Genomic DNA, 18,296 nt, shown 5'->3' with positions numbered 1-18,296 from the left:
AACCAGCACCCTGTACTGGGGCTCTGGTGTCCACCCTGCCCTGTCCCTCCCAGCCCCCACAACACTCTATACCTGGGGCTCTGGTGTCCACCCTGCCTTGTCCCTCCCAGCCCCCACAACACTCTATACCTGGGGCTCTGGTGTCCACCCTGCCCTGTCCCTCCCAGCCCCCACAACACTCTGTACCTGGAGCTCTGGTGTCCACCCCCCTTGTCCCTCCCAGCCCCCACAACACTCTGTACCTGGAGCTCTGGTGTCCACCCCCCTTGTCCCTCCCAGCCCCCACAACACTCTGTACCTGGAGCTCTGGTGTCCCACGGTGGCACCACCAATCGTCGTGACATCTAGCCAAGGCCAGACTGTCTTTGACTTTGGAGACATTGCTGTGGGTGAGTCTGATGGGGCCCTGGCACCGCCCCATCCCTCCCAGGGCCCCTCCTTCCGGCTCCCATCCCAGCAACCCGAGCCACTGCCAACTCCCACACGGGCCAGGAGAGACTCCTTGCACCCAGGGCTGAGGCTGGAGGTCCCTCCCCCATTGCAGGACATCGGGGCATCATGAAAGTCTCTCTGCAGAACATCTGCCCCGAGGACCTCTATGTATCCTTTTCCACATGGGCTCGGGCACGGGCTCCAAGGGAGGTGGAGGCTGGGGATGGGAGGCTTGGGACAGACCCCACCAGAATCCTGTCTCCCTCCTTGACGCCTGGCCTCAGATGGAGTACTCGGTACTGAACCCCAGTGGCCCCTTTGTGCTCCTGAACCCCTCCAGCAAGCTGCACTCGGGAGAGACGCAAGTCCTGGAGCTGTCCTTCTCACCCCACGAGAGCATCATGGTAAGCGCCAGCCCCGGGCAGTCCACGCCCCACCCCTGCGCTCCCGACCCCTGTGGGCACCCGGGCAGTGCCGGCCTGAGCCCCCCACGCTCCAGACCACAGTGGGGGTCCACGCAGTGCCGGGCCTGACCCCCTGCGCTCCCAACCCCTGCGGGAGGCCAGGCGGCTGGCTCCGCACTCCTGGCGCAGCATCCACACAGGCCTGTGCTCCACACCTCTGGGAGGCAGCAGCATGCCAAGCCCGCGCTCAGGGGCAGGGCTCCCCCGCCCATGGGCATCTGCTCTTTAGGCTCAAGAGACGCTGAACATCATCACCAAGAGAGGCACCCTCACGCTCACCATCATGGGCACTGGCGTGGCATCCATGATCACCTGCTCCATCGAAGGCAACGTCCTCAACATGGGCTACGTCATCGCCAGAGAGTCTGTCTCCTCCAGCTTCAAGGTGCCATGTGTCCCGGGCCCTGGCCCAGTCTCTGGGGAGCCTCACCAGACCTGCTGGCACCCTGTCCCTCTGTCCCGAGCTTGCACACAGCCCCTCTCACCCTCTCCTATGTGGCTACTCGAATACCTGCCCCTCGGAGCTGGACTTGGGTGCCTCTGGCGAGAGGGTTTGCCAGCCTCCAAGGACAGGCCTTGCTGCCACATGGCCTCCCCACTGGTGTTCAGGGCGGCCTGGCTCTGCTGGCTCTCCTGTGCCGGTCGCCCCAGCCAGAGGCTGGAGTGGCCCGGATCACCTGCCCGCCTGGGTGGTAGCTGGGACCGGTGCTCAGGATGGGCTCTGGAGAAGGATGTGAGGGCAGGAAGGGCCTGGGCGGAGGTATGGGTTCAGCTCTGGGAGCTCTCATGGACAGATGGGGCACAGGCCTGGCAGGGGCCGGGTAGCCCCAGTGTGAGATGCTGACACCAAGGGGGTGCCAGCAGCCCAGACCCTGCATGAGCGCCAGCGTGGAGAACACAGCCAGATGGCCCTGGGAGCCATAATGTCACCTGGTCCCTAGTAGTATGACCCAGTGAGCAGGCCTTGGGCACCAACCCAGGCAGGCCTGCTTGGAGTGTGCTAGTGCAGCGAACTTGCTGTTGGCAGCTGCAGAACGACTCCTCCCTCCCCATCAAGTTCTGGGTCCAGCTGGAGAGCCTGTCCAGCACCAGGGCAGAGGCTCGGCAGAAGCTGCCTCAGTTTCTGACCTCAGTGGCTCAGCGGACAGAAATAGTTGGTGAGCTACTGTAGTTACTAGGGACAGGGCCACGGGGGCGCAGGACCATGGAGAGAGGGGTGCCAAGTGAGGGGCAGGGAGGACGGGGACAGGGGCTAGGCCGGGATGGCAGGAGCGGCTCACTGTGCTGCTGGCCGCAGGCACGCAGAACCACAATGGCCAGAGCGTGTTCAGCGTGACCCCGGTCGAGGGCCTCATGCTGCCAGGGAAGGCGCAGGACTTCACCGTGACCTTCAGCCCCGACCATGAGAGCCTGTACTATTCTGACCGGCTTCAGGTGGTCCTCTTCGAGAAGGTGGGCTGGGCCCAGCTGGCCCACAGTCCCACCCAGCCCTCTCCTGTGCTCTGCTGTCTTCTGAGCCAGGCCACCCTGAGCCAGACTCTGCCCAGCCACAGGGAGCAAGGACAGGGCATGAGGCGGGGCATGGGGCTAGGGGCAGGGGTGGGAGACAGGGAGTGGGGACCAGGCACTGGCACAGTGGCGTGCTTCTCCTGCCCAGAGGGTCTCCCACAGGATCCTCCTGCAGGGCGCAGCTCGGGAGCACATGATGTTCGTGGAGGGCGGGGATGCGCTGGACGTGCCAGTAGAGTCCCTTACAGCGATGGCTACCTCAGATCCAGACCACAGAGAAGGTGAGCCCCGGCCTGTGGAGTGGGGGCAATGTCCAGCGTGGCCAGAGGACCCCAGACCCCACAGGACAGGGTGGACCACGGGGGAGGCGGCAGGGGCTGCAGAGCCCTGGTAGGCAGGGTGGGTACTACAGGGTCAGAGCCCTGGGCAGCACCCCTATTTCCCGGGCCTTGCAGCCAGACCCTGCCATAGAGGCCTTGCTTTCCAGAGTCTGATGAGCTGAAGCCCATCTTGGTGACCCTAGACTATGTCCAGTCGGACATGGACACACCAGCCCCACCAGCCACCCGGGAACTGCACGTGGGCTGTATCCGCACCACACAGCCATCTGCAAAGAAGGTGATTGAAGTACAGCAATGGAACCTGGCATCCCTCAGACTCCCTGCCCGGGGTAACCCTGACCTCTCCTAGGCTTGCCCATCACTGGACTTGCTGGGGCTTCCTGTGGCAGAAATCGGTGGCAGGCCCAGCAAAGAGTTGAGGGGTGAGAGGTTGGGCCCCTTCCCACAGAACCACAACCACCGCCTACCATTGATGCCTGGCACCAATGGGACCCTGCTTCCTAGACAGGAGAGTTCAGCCTGGACAGCCTCACTTGGCTGCAGCACAAGGGTTTCACCATAGAACCTTCCAGGGGCTCTGTAGAGCGAGGCCAGACCAAGACCATCAGCATCTCCTGGGTGCCACCTGCTGACTTTGATGTAGGTGCAGACCCCAAGATGGGCAGAGGGCCTGCGGGGGACCGTCCAGGGAGTGCCCTAGGGCCCATGGGACCCGGGAGGCAGGGCAGTGGGAGAGGCAGAGCCTCTGCCCAGGAGCTGCTGACAGAAGGTCCCTCCCTCCACCAGCCCGACCACCCTCTCCTGGCATGGGCCCTCCTGCAGCTCAGAGGGGACGTGAAGGAGACCTACAAGGTCATCTTTGTCGCCAGCGTTGTGACGGGGCCCTAGGACACGAGGTGCTCACTCTCAAGAGACCCTGTCCCAAACCTGCAGCCCCTCCAACCCCCCTCTCGCACCCCAGACTGTGGGCCAGACCCAAACACACCCCTCCCAGAGGCCTGCGCCCCAGAGCCCTCCAAGTCCCAAGCCCACAAGGCCCTTACGGAGCCCACTGAGACCTCTTCAGCCCTAGCCAGCTCCCAGCTGGGCCCCTCGGAGCCCCAGACCCACCATGCCCACACCTACACTGCACACAGCCACACCTACACACCCGCCAATAAACTCGGAGCCATCCGACAGCGACTGCAGTGTGGGGCTTGGACAGCATGGAGGAGGGACAGAGCCAGGAAAGCAGCCCTGCACACGGGCATGCACACGAAGCACAGGCCGTGGCCACACAGCACCTGTGACATGGGTCTGGCCTGGCAAGGACTTCCCGGATGGGAGAGGTCCTGCCGGGTCCAGCCTGGGCCAGGGGGGCCCAGTCAGGCAGTGCAGGGGCCACAGTGACCGTCAGCCCAGACACGGAGATGCAGAAGAGGCCCAGGGCTTCAAAGCCCACAGTCTCCCTGGGAGCCCCTGGCTCCTCCCAGCTCCCAGGACCCCTGATGCCCCAGCAAGGGCAGGAGTGTGCAAAGATCAGAGGCCCAGCCCTCACCTGTCCTCCTCTGGCAGAGCCAAGCCAGAGGCCACGGTGAGGCTCAGGAGCTGCAGCTCTCGCTTCTCTGAGGAGCCAGGGTTCGCCCTGCAGGGAAGACCGCGTGGTGCCCGCAATACCCCGCTCCCCACCGAGAGCACTCACCCACTGCCGTGGAGTCCGAGGGACACTTTGAGCAGAGCCTGCTCAGCGTGGTCCTCCAGTCAGCACAGCGCACCCGTCCGGGGCCGGCACCGGGCGAGAAGATGCAGCCTCCCCTGGCCCGCCCGGCAGGCCCACCTTGCTACCCACACTTGGTCTGACTGGCCACGGCCCCGGTCTCCTGCCGGCTTTCAGGCCCAAGGAGAGGAATAAGCAGTCCAGCCAGGCCAGGCCTGACAGGACATGTTCCAGGGGACACACTGTCCCCAGGCTTCTCCCTGCTAACCCCAGGCCTGGATGTCCCACCCAGCCCCTCCTTTCTGCAGAGGCTCTGGCCCAAGCTTCAGGCTGGGCCATTTGTGTGGCCTCCCCTCCCCTCCTGCTCCCCAGCTGGCCCCCCAGAGGCAAAGCTCAGCCAAGGCAGTGGGGATGAGGAAGGAGGGCAGCAGCCAGCTTCAGTGACTTGGCTGGGGTTGGGCAGGAAGGAGAGGTCCTTGGGGGCTCATGGCAGGGCGGGACAACTGTGGGGAGCCCTCCAAAAGCCCTGCCTCTCTCCTGGTGAGGAGACAGCACACCCTTAACCCACTTCCCCACCCGTGCTGTGCCACCAGCTCCTTGAACCTGGTCACCAGACGGTGTGCTGCAGACCTGGCGGCAGTGTGGGGCAGAGGGAAGCAGGGCAGTAGACAGGACAATGGGCCCGGAGAGAGCAGGGGAAGAGCCAAGGGTTCCCCTGGAGTAGAGCCAGCCAGCCCCAGCAGAATGGGAAGGCTTTGACAGCTGAAGGAGAGCCTAGTGCCCTTGGCCAGTGGTCCGTGTCCAGTGCATCCAGGGCCCAGAGCAAGGCTCAGCCAGAGAGGCCTGGCCCGGGAGTGCCCACAGCCAAAGTCCCCAGCTCGGGTCCTGCAGGACTCTCACTGAGTGTAACCCTCTCTGGTCCTTCCGTGGCCCCAGGTACCACAAGGTACTTCCAAAGTGGGGAGCTGCAGGCCAGCGCCAGGGAGCTACAGGGAGGCCTGAGCCGACCCCAGGGCCAGAGAGGAGCAGAGCAGCAGAGCGGGCTGCCCAAGGCCAGGGCCTGAGAGCTGCAGAGGAGACCTGGGGGCGGGGAAGGCGGGGGCGGGGCTACCAGGGCGCGCCTGTGGGCGTGGCGTTGCTCTGGGCGTGGCCCGGGTGGGTCGGCTCCTGTGGGCGTGGCGTTGCTCTGGGCGTGGCTTGTGGGTCTGCTCTTGTGGGAGTGGCAGAGGGGCAGTCCTGAGGGTGTTGTCACTATGGGTGTGGGAGGGGGAGGTCCCATGGGCGTGGCTCTGGCCATGGGCAGGTGTGGGCAGTCCTAGAGGCGTGGCATCTGTCTGGGTGAGAGTCTTGTGGGTGTGGTGCCGCTCTGAGCATGGCCATGGTGGGCAGTCCTGTGGGTGTGGCCTTGCTCGGGGCTGGGGGGGGCCAGCGCCCGGTGGGCGTGGCTTTTGGGGGTGTGGTCTCGTAACTGGCTGGCGGCATCCTTTGACCCCCAAGTGGTGGAGGCCTGGCTCCTGCCCAGGCCCCAGCTCAGCCACCAGTGGGGCCACAGCATGCGGTTTGGCACGCGGGGCGGGATGGCGTGGCCATAGCGCGGCCACGCCCTTCCGGCCGCTCCCCTCCCCCGTCCCTGAGTCAGCAACTGCGACCCCTCGAGCCAGTAAGTGGGGGGCGGGTAAGTGCGGGGCGGGCGGCGGGCGGCGGGGGGCCCGGGGCCGGCCCTACCCGCACTGCCCGCTCCAGGTGCCGCCCTTCCCGCAGGTGCCCCCCGCAGGCCCGCTGGAGCAGCCTGTGGCATGTGGGGTAAGTGACCCGGGCTCCGGGCTCCGAGCCGCGGCCCCTGCCCCCGGTGGGGGGGACCCCGCGGTCAGCGAGGCCGGCGCAGCGGCAGCGGCCGCGGACCGGTGAGTCCGGGCAGAGCCCAGCCGGCCGGCCAGCCCCACAGACGCCGGGCCGGCTCCGCTCCCGCCAGGCGGCGCTGGACACGGGGAGCGCTTCCTCGGTTTCTGCCCACCTGGCCTGGACGCCGTGGGCCCGGGCACGGGGCGAGCTCCTCCTGGCCTGGACGCCGTGGGCCTGGGCACGGGGCGAGCTCCTCCTGGCCTGGACGCCGTGGTCCCGGGCACGGGGGCGAGCTCCTCCTGGCCTGGACGCCGTGGGCCCGGGCACGGGGCGAGCTCCTCCTGGCCTGGACGCCGTGGGCCCGGGCACGGGGGCGAGCTCCTCCTGGCCTGGACGCCGTGGGCCCGGGCACGGGGGCGAGCTCCTCCTGGCCTGGACGCCGTGGGCCCGGGCACGGGGGCGAGCTCCTCCTGGCCTGGACGCCGTGGGCCTGGGCACGGGGGCGAGCTCCTCCGGGCCTGGACGCCGTGGGCCCGGGCACGGGGGCGAGCTCCTCCGGGCCTGGACGCCCTCAGCACGGGAGCGAGCTCCTCATGGGCCTGGACGCCATGGGCACGGATTCAGGAGGCGAGCTCCTCCCAGGGCTGGACGCCGTGGGCCCGGGCACGGGGGCGAGCTCCTCCGGGCCTGGACGCCATGGGCCTGGGCTCGGGAGCGAGCTCCTCCTGGCCTGGATGCCGTGGGCACGGATTCAGGAGGCGAGCTCCTTCCAGGGCTGGACGCAGAGGGCCCGGGCGCGGGAGCGAGCTCCTCCCAGGCCTGGTCACCCTCAGCTCGGGAGGCTTGCTCTTCCCTGACAGGCTCATGCTGATCACCATCCTGCTGCTGCTGCTCTGTGGGTTAATAGCTGTCTGCATCCGCATCTGCTGCTTCCAGAGGGAAGAAGCCCAACACATAGCTGCTACCACCACACCAGCCACGTGTCCCAATGGTCATCCCTGCCGCCAGTGACGGCCCGGCGCACGACCCCGTGACCTGTGACCGCCTGGTGGCCCACCAGGTGGGGGAGGGGATGTGCAGGAGCAAGCATATGTGTATGAACAAAGTGAAGTGAATTCTACCCCACGGAGGACCTGGGCACAGAGCACAGCCTGGTGGCTGGAGCCCAGGAGGGACCAGCCTCAGACACGGACACAGCTGCTGTTCCCATCCACAGCTCCCCACTGGCTCCCACACACTCCATACTTGATGCCAGCCCTCCTAGTGCCCAGGGGCACCCAGAAGGCCCTCAGGGCCCTGGACCCCCTGCCAGCACTGAACATGCCTGTGTGGACCTGGGAATACAACTCTGTAGTTTGGTGCTTAAGCCACTACCTCCCCTGTCCTGACCAGGACCCTGGAGCACGAAAGTTCCCCACAAAAGCCACCAAAAATGCCAGGCTGTCAGACAGAGGCAAGCAGCCATTACCTAGGCCCTGGGGTGGCCTCAGGCTGCTGCCTGGAGCACCTTTGGACTTCCCCAGAGGACAGTCTGACCAGACTCCTGGGGTGCAGGTGTAGCTCGTGGACCCCCTCTATCCATGGGGCCTAGGTGCTGGTTCCATGCTAACACCCCAGAGGCAGAGACTGCACGGGTGACCCCGGTGCCGGGGTCACAGGGTCTGAGCATGAGTGCCCTGTGCTGGCTCATTCCAGCTCCATCCAGTATGAAGTTGCCAAGGCCAACCTGATCAGAAATTTCCAGGGGAAGTTCGACAAGTTTGTGGTCCCCTGCGTCGTTGCCAGTGGTGACATCAAAGACTGGAAGGCATCAGAACCTTTGAGCTTCAGGTAAGGCATCCAGGGGTCTGAGGGGCCTGGCCAGCTAGGCAGGAGGGACCACCTCCCCGCTGCTGCCCAGACCTGCCACCCTGCCCTGCCCTGCACTCAGCATGCCCTGTCCCTGCCAGGTCTCCAACCAGCACCCTGTACTGGGGCTCTGGTGTCCACCCCGTGCTGTCCCTCCCAGCCCCCACAACACTCTGTACCTGGGGCTCTGGTGTCCACCCTGCCCTGTCCCTCCCAGCCCCCACAAAACTCTATACCTGGAGCTCTGGTGTCCACCCTGCCCTGTCCCTCCCAGCCCCCACAACACTCTGTACCTGGAGCTCTGGTGTCCACCCCCCTTGTCCCTCCCAGCCCCCACAACACTCTGTACCTGGAGCTCTGGTGTCCACCCCCCTTGTCCCTCCCAGCCCCCACAACACTCTGTACCTGGAGCTCTGGTGTCCCACGGTGGCACCACCAATCGTCGTGACATCTAGCCAAGGCCAGACTGTCTTTGACTTTGGAGACATTGCTGTGGGTGAGTCTGATGGGGCCCTGGCACCGCCCCATCCCTCCCAGGGCCCCTCCTTCCGGCTCCCATCCCAGCAACCCGAGCCACTGCCAACTCCCACACGGGCCAGGAGAGACTCCTTGCACCCAGGGCTGAGGCTGGAGGTCCCTCCCCCATTGCAGGACATCGGGGCATCATGAAAGTCTCTCTGCAGAACATCTGCCCCGAGGACCTCTATGTATCCTTTTCCACATGGGCTCGGGCACGGGCTCCAAGGGAGGTGGAGGCTGGGGATGGGAGGCTTGGGACAGACCCCACCAGAATCCTGTCTCCCTCCTTGACGCCTGGCCTCAGATGGAGTACTCGGTACTGAACCCCAGTGGCCCCTTTGTGCTCCTGAACCCCTCCAGCAAGCTGCACTCGGGAGAGACGCAAGTCCTGGAGCTGTCCTTCTCACCCCACGAGAGCATCATGGTAAGCGCCAGCCCCGGGCAGTCCACGCCCCACCCCTGCGCTCCCGACCCCTGTGGGCACCCGGGCAGTGCCGGCCTGAGCCCCCCACGCTCCAGACCACAGTGGGGGTCCACGCAGTGCCGGGCCTGACCCCCTGCGCTCCCAACCCCTGCGGGAGGCCAGGCGGCTGGCTCCGCACTCCTGGCGCAGCATCCACACAGGCCTGTGCTCCACACCTCTGGGAGGCAGCAGCATGCCAAGCCCGCGCTCAGGGGCAGGGCTCCCCCGCCCATGGGCATCTGCTCTTTAGGCTCAAGAGACGCTGAACATCATCACCAAGAGAGGCACCCTCACGCTCACCATCATGGGCACTGGCGTGGCATCCATGATCACCTGCTCCATCGAAGGCAACGTCCTCAACATGGGCTACGTCATCGCCAGAGAGTCTGTCTCCTCCAGCTTCAAGGTGCCATGTGTCCCGGGCCCTGGCCCAGTCTCTGGGGAGCCTCACCAGACCTGCTGGCACCCTGTCCCTCTGTCCCGAGCTTGCACACAGCCCCTCTCACCCTCTCCTATGTGGCTACTCGAATACCTGCCCCTCGGAGCTGGACTTGGGTGCCTCTGGCGAGAGGGTTTGCCAGCCTCCAAGGACAGGCCTTGCTGCCACATGGCCTCCCCACTGGTGTTCAGGGCGGCCTGGCTCTGCTGGCTCTCCTGTGCCGGTCGCCCCAGCCAGAGGCTGGAGTGGCCCGGATCACCTGCCCGCCTGGGTGGTAGCTGGGACCGGTGCTCAGGATGGGCTCTGGAGAAGGATGTGAGGGCAGGAAGGGCCTGGGCGGAGGTATGGGTTCAGCTCTGGGAGCTCTCATGGACAGATGGGGCACAGGCCTGGCAGGGGCCGGGTAGCCCCAGTGTGAGATGCTGACACCAAGGGGGTGCCAGCAGCCCAGACCCTGCATGAGCGCCAGCGTGGAGAACACAGCCAGATGGCCCTGGGAGCCATAATGTCACCTGGTCCCTAGTAGTATGACCCAGTGAGCAGGCCTTGGGCACCAACCCAGGCAGGCCTGCTTGGAGTGTGCTAGTGCAGCGAACTTGCTGTTGGCAGCTGCAGAACGACTCCTCCCTCCCCATCAAGTTCTGGGTCCAGCTGGAGAGCCTGTCCAGCACCAGGGCAGAGGCTCGGCAGAAGCTGCCTCAGTTTCTGACCTCAGTGGCTCAGCGGACAGAAATAGTTGGTGAGCTACTGTAGTTACTAGGGACAGGGCCACGGGGGCGCAGGACCATGGAGAGAGGGGTGCCAAGTGAGGGGCAGGGAGGACGGGGACAGGGGCTAGGCCGGGATGGCAGGAGCGGCTCACTGTGCTGCTGGCCGCAGGCACGCAGAACCACAATGGCCAGAGCGTGTTCAGCGTGACCCCGGTCGAGGGCCTCATGCTGCCAGGGAAGGCGCAGGACTTCACCGTGACCTTCAGCCCCGACCATGAGAGCCTGTACTATTCTGACCGGCTTCAGGTGGTCCTCTTCGAGAAGGTGGGCTGGGCCCAGCTGGCCCACAGTCCCACCCAGCCCTCTCCTGTGCTCTGCTGTCTTCTGAGCCAGGCCACCCTGAGCCAGACTCTGCCCAGCCACAGGGAGCAAGGACAGGGCATGAGGCGGGGCATGGGGCTAGGGGCAGGGGTGGGAGACAGGGAGTGGGGACCAGGCACTGGCACAGTGGCGTGCTTCTCCTGCCCAGAGGGTCTCCCACAGGATCCTCCTGCAGGGCGCAGCTCGGGAGCACATGATGTTCGTGGAGGGCGGGGATGCGCTGGACGTGCCAGTAGAGTCCCTTACAGCGATGGCTACCTCAGATCCAGACCACAGAGAAGGTGAGCCCCGGCCTGTGGAGTGGGGGCAATGTCCAGCGTGGCCAGAGGACCCCAGACCCCACAGGACAGGGTGGACCACGGGGGAGGCGGCAGGGGCTGCAGAGCCCTGGTAGGCAGGGTGGGTACTACAGGGTCAGAGCCCTGGGCAGCACCCCTATTTCCCGGGCCTTGCAGCCAGACCCTGCCATAGAGGCCTTGCTTTCCAGAGTCTGATGAGCTGAAGCCCATCTTGGTGACCCTAGACTATGTCCAGTCGGACATGGACACACCAGCCCCACCAGCCACCCGGGAACTGCACGTGGGCTGTATCCGCACCACACAGCCATCTGCAAAGAAGGTGATTGAAGTACAGCAATGGAACCTGGCATCCCTCAGACTCCCTGCCCGGGGTAACCCTGACCTCTCCTAGGCTTGCCCATCACTGGACTTGCTGGGGCTTCCTGTGGCAGAAATCGGTGGCAGGCCCAGCAAAGAGTTGAGGGGTGAGAGGTTGGGCCCCTTCCCACAGAACCACAACCACCGCCTACCATTGATGCCTGGCACCAATGGGACCCTGCTTCCTAGACAGGAGAGTTCAGCCTGGACAGCCTCACTTGGCTGCAGCACAAGGGTTTCACCATAGAACCTTCCAGGGGCTCTGTAGAGCGAGGCCAGACCAAGACCATCAGCATCTCCTGGGTGCCACCTGCTGACTTTGATGTAGGTGCAGACCCCAAGATGGGCAGAGGGCCTGCGGGGGACCGTCCAGGGAGTGCCCTAGGGCCCATGGGACCCGGGAGGCAGGGCAGTGGGAGAGGCAGAGCCTCTGCCCAGGAGCTGCTGACAGAAGGTCCCTCCCTCCACCAGCCCGACCACCCTCTCCTGGCATGGGCCCTCCTGCAGCTCAGAGGGGACGTGAAGGAGACCTACAAGGTCATCTTTGTCGCCAGCGTTGTGACGGGGCCCTAGGACACGAGGTGCTCACTCTCAAGAGACCCTGTCCCAAACCTGCAGCCCCTCCAACCCCCCTCTCGCACCCCAGACTGTGGGCCAGACCCAAACACACCCCTCCCAGAGGCCTGCGCCCCAGAGCCCTCCAAGTCCCAAGCCCACAAGGCCCTTACGGAGCCCACTGAGACCTCTTCAGCCCTAGCCAGCTCCCAGCTGGGCCCCTCGGAGCCCCAGACCCACCATGCCCACACCTACACTGCACACAGCCACACCTACACACCCGCCAATAAACTCGGAGCCATCCGACAGCGACTGCAGTGTGGGGCTTGGACAGCATGGAGGAGGGACAGAGCCAGGAAAGCAGCCCTGCACACGGGCATGCACACGAAGCACAGGCCGTGGCCACACAGCACCTGTGACATGGGTCTGGCCTGGCAAGGACTTCCCGGATGGGAGAGGTCCTGCCGGGTCCAGCCTGGGCCAGGGGGGCCCAGTCAGGCAGTGCAGGGGCCACAGTGACCGTCAGCCCAGACACGGAGATGCAGAAGAGGCCCAGGGCTTCAAAGCCCACAGTCTCCCTGGGAGCCCCTGGCTCCTCCCAGCTCCCAGGACCCCTGATGCCCCAGCAAGGGCAGGAGTGTGCAAAGATCAGAGGCCCAGCCCTCACCTGTCCTCCTCTGGCAGAGCCAAGCCAGAGGCCACGGTGAGGCTCAGGAGCTGCAGCTCTCGCTTCTCTGAGGAGCCAGGGTTCGCCCTGCAGGGAAGACCGCGTGGTGCCCGCAATACCCCGCTCCCCACCGAGAGCACTCACCCACTGCCGTGGAGTCCGAGGGACACTTTGAGCAGAGCCTGCTCAGCGTGGTCCTCCAGTCAGCACAGCGCACCCGTCCGGGGCCGGCACCGGGCGAGAAGATGCAGCCTCCCCTGGCCCGCCCGGCAGGCCCACCTTGCTACCCACACTTGGTCTGACTGGCCACGGCCCCGGTCTCCTGCCGGCTTTCAGGCCCAAGGAGAGGAATAAGCAGTCCAGCCAGGCCAGGCCTGACAGGACATGTTCCAGGGGACACACTGTCCCCAGGCTTCTCCCTGCTAACCCCAGGCCTGGATGTCCCACCCAGCCCCTCCTTTCTGCAGAGGCTCTGGCCCAAGCTTCAGGCTGGGCCATTTGTGTGGCCTCCCCTCCCCTCCTGCTCCCCAGCTGGCCCCCCAGAGGCAAAGCTCAGCCAAGGCAGTGGGGATGAGGAAGGAGGGCAGCAGCCAGCTTCAGTGACTTGGCTGGGGTTGGGCAGGAAGGAGAGGTCCTTGGGGGCTCATGGCAGGGCGGGACAACTGTGGGGAGCCCTCCAAAAGCCCTGCCTCTCTCCTGGTGAGGAGACAGCACACCCTTAACCCACTTCCCCACCCGTGCTGTGCCACCAGCTCCTTGAACCTGGTCACCAGACGGTGTGCTGCAGACCTGGCGGCAGTGTGGGGCAGAGGGAAGCAGGGCAGTAGACAGGACAATGGGCCCGGAGAGAGCAGGGGAAGAGCCAAGGGTTCCCCTGGAGTAGAGCCAGCCAGCCCCAGCAGAATGGGAAGGCTTTGACAGCTGAAGGAGAGCCTAGTGCCCTTGGCCAGTGGTCCGTGTCCAGTGCATCCAGGGCCCAGAGCAAGGCTCAGCCAGAGAGGCCTGGCCCGGGAGTGCCCACAGCCAAAGTCCCCAGCTCGGGTCCTGCAGGACTCTCACTGAGTGTAACCCTCTCTGGTCCTTCCGTGGCCCCAGGTACCACAAGGTACTTCCAAAGTGGGGAGCTGCAGGCCAGCGCCAGGGAGCTACAGGGAGGCCTGAGCCGACCCCAGGGCCAGAGAGGAGCAGAGCAGCAGAGCGGGCTGCCCAAGGCCAGGGCCTGAGAGCTGCAGAGGAGACCTGGGGGCGGGGAAGGCGGGGGCGGGGCTACCAGGGCGCGCCTGTGGGCGTGGTGGGGGCAGCCTGGTGGGCGTGGCGTTGCTCTGGGTGTGTCCAGGACTGGGCAGTCCTGTGGCCGTGGCGTTGCTCTGGGCGTGGCCGGGGTGGGTCGCCTCCTGTGGGCGTGGCCTACGCTGGGGCGTGGTCTCCCGACAGGGTTGGACCCGCCCGGCGGCGGAGTTCGCGGGAAGATGGCGCCGCGCTCCTCCCTGGGGCTCCTGCTGCTGCTCTGGCTGCTGCCGCTGCTGCAGGTGGGTCGGGCGGGAGGCGGGGCGCTCGTGGGGCGGGGCTCCGCACGGCATCGCCCTCCGGCGCGCCTCACGCGTCTCCCCGCAGGTGTCTCTGGGTTCTGAGGACGAGGCCCCCTGCGACCCCTCGAGCCAGTAAGTGGGGGGCGGGTAAGTGCGGGGCGGGCGGCGGGCGGCGGGGGGCCCGGGGCCGGCCCTACCCGCACCGCCCGCTCCAGGTGCCGCCCTTCCCGCAGGTGCCCCCCGCAGGCCCGCTGGAGCAGCCTGTGGCATGTGGGGTAAGTGACCTGGGCTCCGGGCTCCGAGCCGCGGCCCCTGCCCCCGGTGGGGGGGGACCCCGCGGTCAGCGAGGCCGGCGCAGCGGCAGCGGCCGCGGACCGGTGAGTCCGGGCAGAGCCCAGCCGGCCGGCCAGCCCCACAGACGCCGGGCCGGCTCCGCTCCCGCCAGGCGGCGCTGGACACGGGGAGTGCTTCCTCGGTTTCTGCCCACCTGGCCTGGACGCCGTGGGCCCGGGCACGGGGCGAGCTCCTCCTGGCCTGGACGCCGTGGGCCCGGGCACGGGGCGAGCTTCTCCGGGGCCTGTGGACGCCGTGGGCCCGGGCACGGGGCGAGCTCCTCCTGGCCTGGACGCCATGGGCCCGGGCACGGGGCGAGCTCCTCCTGGCCTGGACGCCGTGGGCCCGGGCACGGGGGCGAGCTCCTCCTGGCCTGGACGCCGTGGGCCTGGGCACCGGGGCGAGCTCCTCCTGGCCTGGACGCCGTGGGCCCGGGCACGGGGGCGAGCTCCTCCTGGCCTGGACGCCGTGGGCCTGGGCACGGGGGCGAGCTCCTCCGGGGCCTGGACGCCGTGGGCCCGGGCACGGGAGCGAGCTCCTCCTGGCCTGGACACCATGGGCCTGGGCACGGGGGCGAGCTCCTCCTGGCCTGGACGTGGTACGCCTTGGGCTCGGGGGCGAGGTCCTCCGGGGCCTGGACGCCGTGGGCCCGGGCACGGGGGCGAGCTCCTCCGGGCCTGGATGCCGTGGGCCCGGGCACGGGGGCGAGCTCCTCCTGGCCTGGACGCCGTGGGCCCGGGCACGGGGGTGAGCTCCTCCGGGCCTGGACGCAGTACGCCTTGGGCTCGGGGGCGAGCTCCTCCGGGCCTGGACGCCGTGGGCCTGGGCACGGGGGCGAGCTCCTCCGGGCCTGGACGCCGTGGGCCCGGGCACGGGGGCGAGCTCCTCCAGGCCTGGACGCCGTGGGCCCGGGCACGGGGGTGAGCTCCTCCGGGCCTGGACGCAGTACGCCTTGGGCTCGGGGGCGAGCTCCTCCGGGCCTGGACGCCGTGGGCCTGGGCACGGGGGCGAGCTCCTCCAGGCCTGGACGCCGTGGGCCCGGGCACGGGGGCGAGCTCCTCCTGGCCTGGACGCCGTGGGCCCGGGCACGGGGGCGAGCTCCTCCTGGCCTGGACGCCGTGGGCCCGGGCACGGGGGCGAGCTCCTCCAGGCCTGGACGCCGTGGGCCTGGGCACGGGGGCGAGCTCCTCCTGGCCTGGACGCCGTGGGCCCGGGCACGGGGGCGAGCTCCTCCGGGGCCTGGACGCCGTGGGCCCGGGCACGGGGGCGAGCTCCTCCTGGCCTGGACGCCGTGGGCCCGGGCACGGGGGCGAGCTCCTCCTGGCCTGGACGCCGTGGGCCCGGGCACGGGGGCGAGCTCCTCCAGGCCTGGACGCCGTGGGCCCGGGCACGGGGGCGAGCTCCTCCTGGCCTGGACGCCGTGGGCCCGGGCACGGGGGCGAGCTCCTCCTGGCCTGGACGCCGTGGGCCCGGGCACGGGGGCGAGCTCCTCCAGGCCTGGACGCCGTGGGCCTGGGCACGGGGGCGAGCTCCTCCTGGCCTGGACGCCGTGGGCCCGGGCACGGGGGCGAGCTCCTCCGGGGCCTGGACGCCGTGGGCCCGGGCACGGGGGCGAGCTCCTCCTGGCCTGGACGCCGTGGGCACAGGAGCGAGTTCCTCCTGGCCTGGACGCCGTGGGCACAGGAGCGAGCTCCTCCTGGCCTGGACGCCGTGGGCACAGGAGCGAGCTCCTTGCGGGCCTGGCAGCCGTCAGCAGCGGCGGCGTGCTGCTCCCTGCCAGGCTGGTGCTGCTCACCCTCCTGCTGCTGCTGCTCTGCGGGGTCACGGCCAGCTGTGTGCGGTTCTGCTGCCTCCGGAAGCACATGCACCCGCAGACACACCCGCCACCCTCATGGCCACCCTGTGACCCGATGGGCACCCCTGGAGACAGCGACAGCCCAGCACACAGCACTGTGACCTGTGAGTGCCCAGTGGTCCACCGGCTGGAGCGGGGCTGGAAGCTGGGGGGTGGCGGGGGGTGGGGTGGGGGGCAACGTGAAGGCCGGGCTCCCTCCTCAATCCCAACCTGGTTCCTGCAGCATACAGCTCCGTCCAGTACCCACTGGGCGCGCTTCTGCCCCTGTCTTTTGGGGAGCTGGATCTTGACACCAGAGCTCCTCCTGCCTACAGCCTGTGTGTCCCTGAGCTGCCACCCTCTTATGATGAGGCCATCAAGACAAAAGCCAGAGAGGGAAACCTGGCTTCTTCCCAGAAACCAGGGCCTCTCCCTGGGGCCTCGAGTCTAGAAACCACTCCACAGGCCCAGGGGCCAGGGCCCAATGTCCAGCAGCCCTCGTTGTAGCCCCTGGGCTCCTTGCAGGGGCTGGGAGAGCTCTTCTGAAGCCATCAGACCAGCGGTGCCTGGGCCAAGGACCCGCCCATCCCACATCCTTTCCTTGGGAAGGCCAGCCATCCAGTACAGCACATTGCTGCAGACCCGGCCCTGTTGCTATGCAATTCCAGCCAGTCTACCTGGCCCACACAGACCTGGCCCAACTTGGGGGCCCTCTGCCTGGAGTAGGCCCACAGGCCTGGGCCTTGGGGGTTCTGGGCCTGAGATGTTCTCACTTTTTTGGAGAGAGAATAAAGTTTACATCCAAATCGTCTCTGCCTGTGTGGGAAGGGTTGTACAGGTGCAGACAGGGCAATCTTGTGGGTCATCTGACCTCCAGATCTGGGGGATGGAAGAGGTCAGGTGTTGTAGCAGAGTGATCAGGATCACCTGCTGGCTGGTACCCCCACGCAGCGCCTCCCCTCCTCTCCAGATAGGGACAGTGAGGCAGAGTCAGTAGACTCAGCTTGACTCAGAGCTGGAGGGCTGGAGGCAGGAGGGCACCAGTGGGCGGCGGCTGGCCCAGACAAGTGTCACAGCTGTCCCCCGTACCACTGCGAAGGACTCTCCAGTCATCATGGCCACAAGTTCTGGGGACAGAGGAACAAGGTCAGTGGCTGCCCTGGCCAGGTGCACAGCTCCCAGTGCTGACCCCACGCTTCCGAGTAGATGGTTCCACCCTGTCCCTGTCAGCCTCCAGCATCTGTTCCGCCTCCACCCCCAGGGGCACCCCTCCCCCCCATCACAAACACGGCCAGCCCCCCTCCCGCTCAGGATACCCACAGTGTCCACCCGCTGCCCAGGCCCAGAACACTCACCATGTCCACCCGCTGCCCAGGCCCAGAACACTCACCATGTCCACCCGCTGCCCACAGCCAGGCCCTACTTCAGGGTGTTCCTGTCCATGTCACCCTTGCTTTCTTTGTCAAAGATCTGGAAAGCTGCCCCCAGCTGCCCTCAGCTGCCCTCCTGGCTCTTGGCTTTCTTGCGGGAAATGCCCAGCAGGGCCAGAAAGCTGCCACAGTTGAAGAACCAACCCTTTGTCTGAAAGGAGTTTTTTTTTTTTTTTTTGTCAGTTGTGGGGCTTGAGTTCTGGGCCTAGGTGCTATCCCTGAGCTCTTCAGCTCAAGGTGAGCACTCTACCACTTGAGCCATGGCGCCACTTCTGGTTTTCTAGTGGTTTATTGGAGATAAGAGTCTCACAGACTTTCCTTTCCGGGCTGGTTTTGAACTGCGATCCTCTTATCTCAGCCTCCTGAGTAGCTAGGATGATAGGCGTGAGCCACTGGTGCCCTGCTGGGAAGGAGTTTTGCCAGCCCAGGGGCTTAAGTGAGGGCTGTTCCGGGTCTCATTTCCCTGCCCCGTAGGGACTCCATCTCTTCTTTGCAGTCACCCACACAGAGCAGAGCTGTACCAGCCATTCAACAGCCACCTTCCCTGGCTCGCTGTCTTGGTCTGTGTCCTTGGCCATAGAGAACAGAGCGCTCCTGTGGGCTGCTGCCCAGCAGGTTCGTGAGAGATTGGAGCTCACGCATCTTCAC

The 18,296-nt window shown here is 66.6% G+C and overlaps 3 protein-coding genes across 11 annotated transcripts in view; all 3 read left to right on the top strand.

Moving 5' to 3' along the window:
• LOC138838045 (cilia- and flagella-associated protein 74-like) overlaps positions 1–3,922 on the top strand; it is a 47,515-nt gene extending 43,593 nt beyond the window's left edge. For 8 of the 9 annotated variants that reach the window (XM_070037062.1, XM_070037066.1, XM_070037065.1 and 5 more), the window contains 10 exons: positions 280–389; positions 545–600; positions 717–836; positions 1,126–1,281; positions 1,924–2,053; positions 2,194–2,348; positions 2,554–2,686; positions 2,893–3,023; positions 3,251–3,385; positions 3,533–3,922. In XM_070037062.1, coding sequence (XP_069893163.1) covers positions 280–389; positions 545–600; positions 717–836; positions 1,126–1,281; positions 1,924–2,053; positions 2,194–2,348; positions 2,554–2,686; positions 2,893–3,023; positions 3,251–3,385; positions 3,533–3,634 — 1,228 coding nt within the window. In that variant the 3' untranslated portion in view covers positions 3,635–3,922. The remainder of the gene's footprint in view (positions 1–279; positions 390–544; positions 601–716; positions 837–1,125; positions 1,282–1,923; positions 2,054–2,193; positions 2,349–2,553; positions 2,687–2,892; positions 3,024–3,250; positions 3,386–3,532) is intronic. The other variant, XM_070037068.1, reaches the window with a different exon arrangement.
• Positions 3,923–6,892: 2,970 nt separating this feature from the next.
• Positions 6,893–12,161, top strand: LOC138838434 (cilia- and flagella-associated protein 74-like). The gene is made up of 13 exons (XM_070037940.1): positions 6,893–7,023; positions 7,145–7,291; positions 7,980–8,114; positions 8,519–8,628; positions 8,784–8,839; positions 8,956–9,075; positions 9,365–9,520; positions 10,163–10,292; positions 10,433–10,587; positions 10,793–10,925; positions 11,132–11,262; positions 11,490–11,624; positions 11,772–12,161. Exons 1-13 carry the CDS (start codon positions 6,893–6,895, stop codon positions 11,871–11,873), a joined length of 1,641 nt encoding a protein of 546 aa, XP_069894041.1. The 3' UTR covers positions 11,874–12,161.
• A 1,809-nt stretch (positions 12,162–13,970) lies between these two features.
• On the top strand, positions 13,971–16,834 carry Tmem52 (transmembrane protein 52). Its single transcript, XM_070037138.1, has 5 exons — positions 13,971–14,051; positions 14,137–14,183; positions 14,285–14,326; positions 16,165–16,343; positions 16,463–16,834. Exons 1-5 carry the CDS (start codon positions 13,992–13,994, stop codon positions 16,723–16,725), a joined length of 591 nt encoding a protein of 196 aa, XP_069893239.1. The 5' UTR covers positions 13,971–13,991; the 3' UTR covers positions 16,726–16,834.
• Positions 16,835–18,296: the final 1,462 nt, after the last annotated feature.

Source organism: Dipodomys merriami, unplaced genomic scaffold, assembly GCF_024711535.1.
Source record: "Dipodomys merriami isolate MVZ:Mamm:240054 unplaced genomic scaffold, mDipMer1.0.p SCAF_28, whole genome shotgun sequence".
In the NCBI taxonomy this organism is placed as follows: Eukaryota; Metazoa; Chordata; class Mammalia; order Rodentia; family Heteromyidae; genus Dipodomys; species Dipodomys merriami.
Note: the sequence above shows the minus strand (reverse complement) of the source record. Positions and strands in the feature narration are given on the sequence as shown.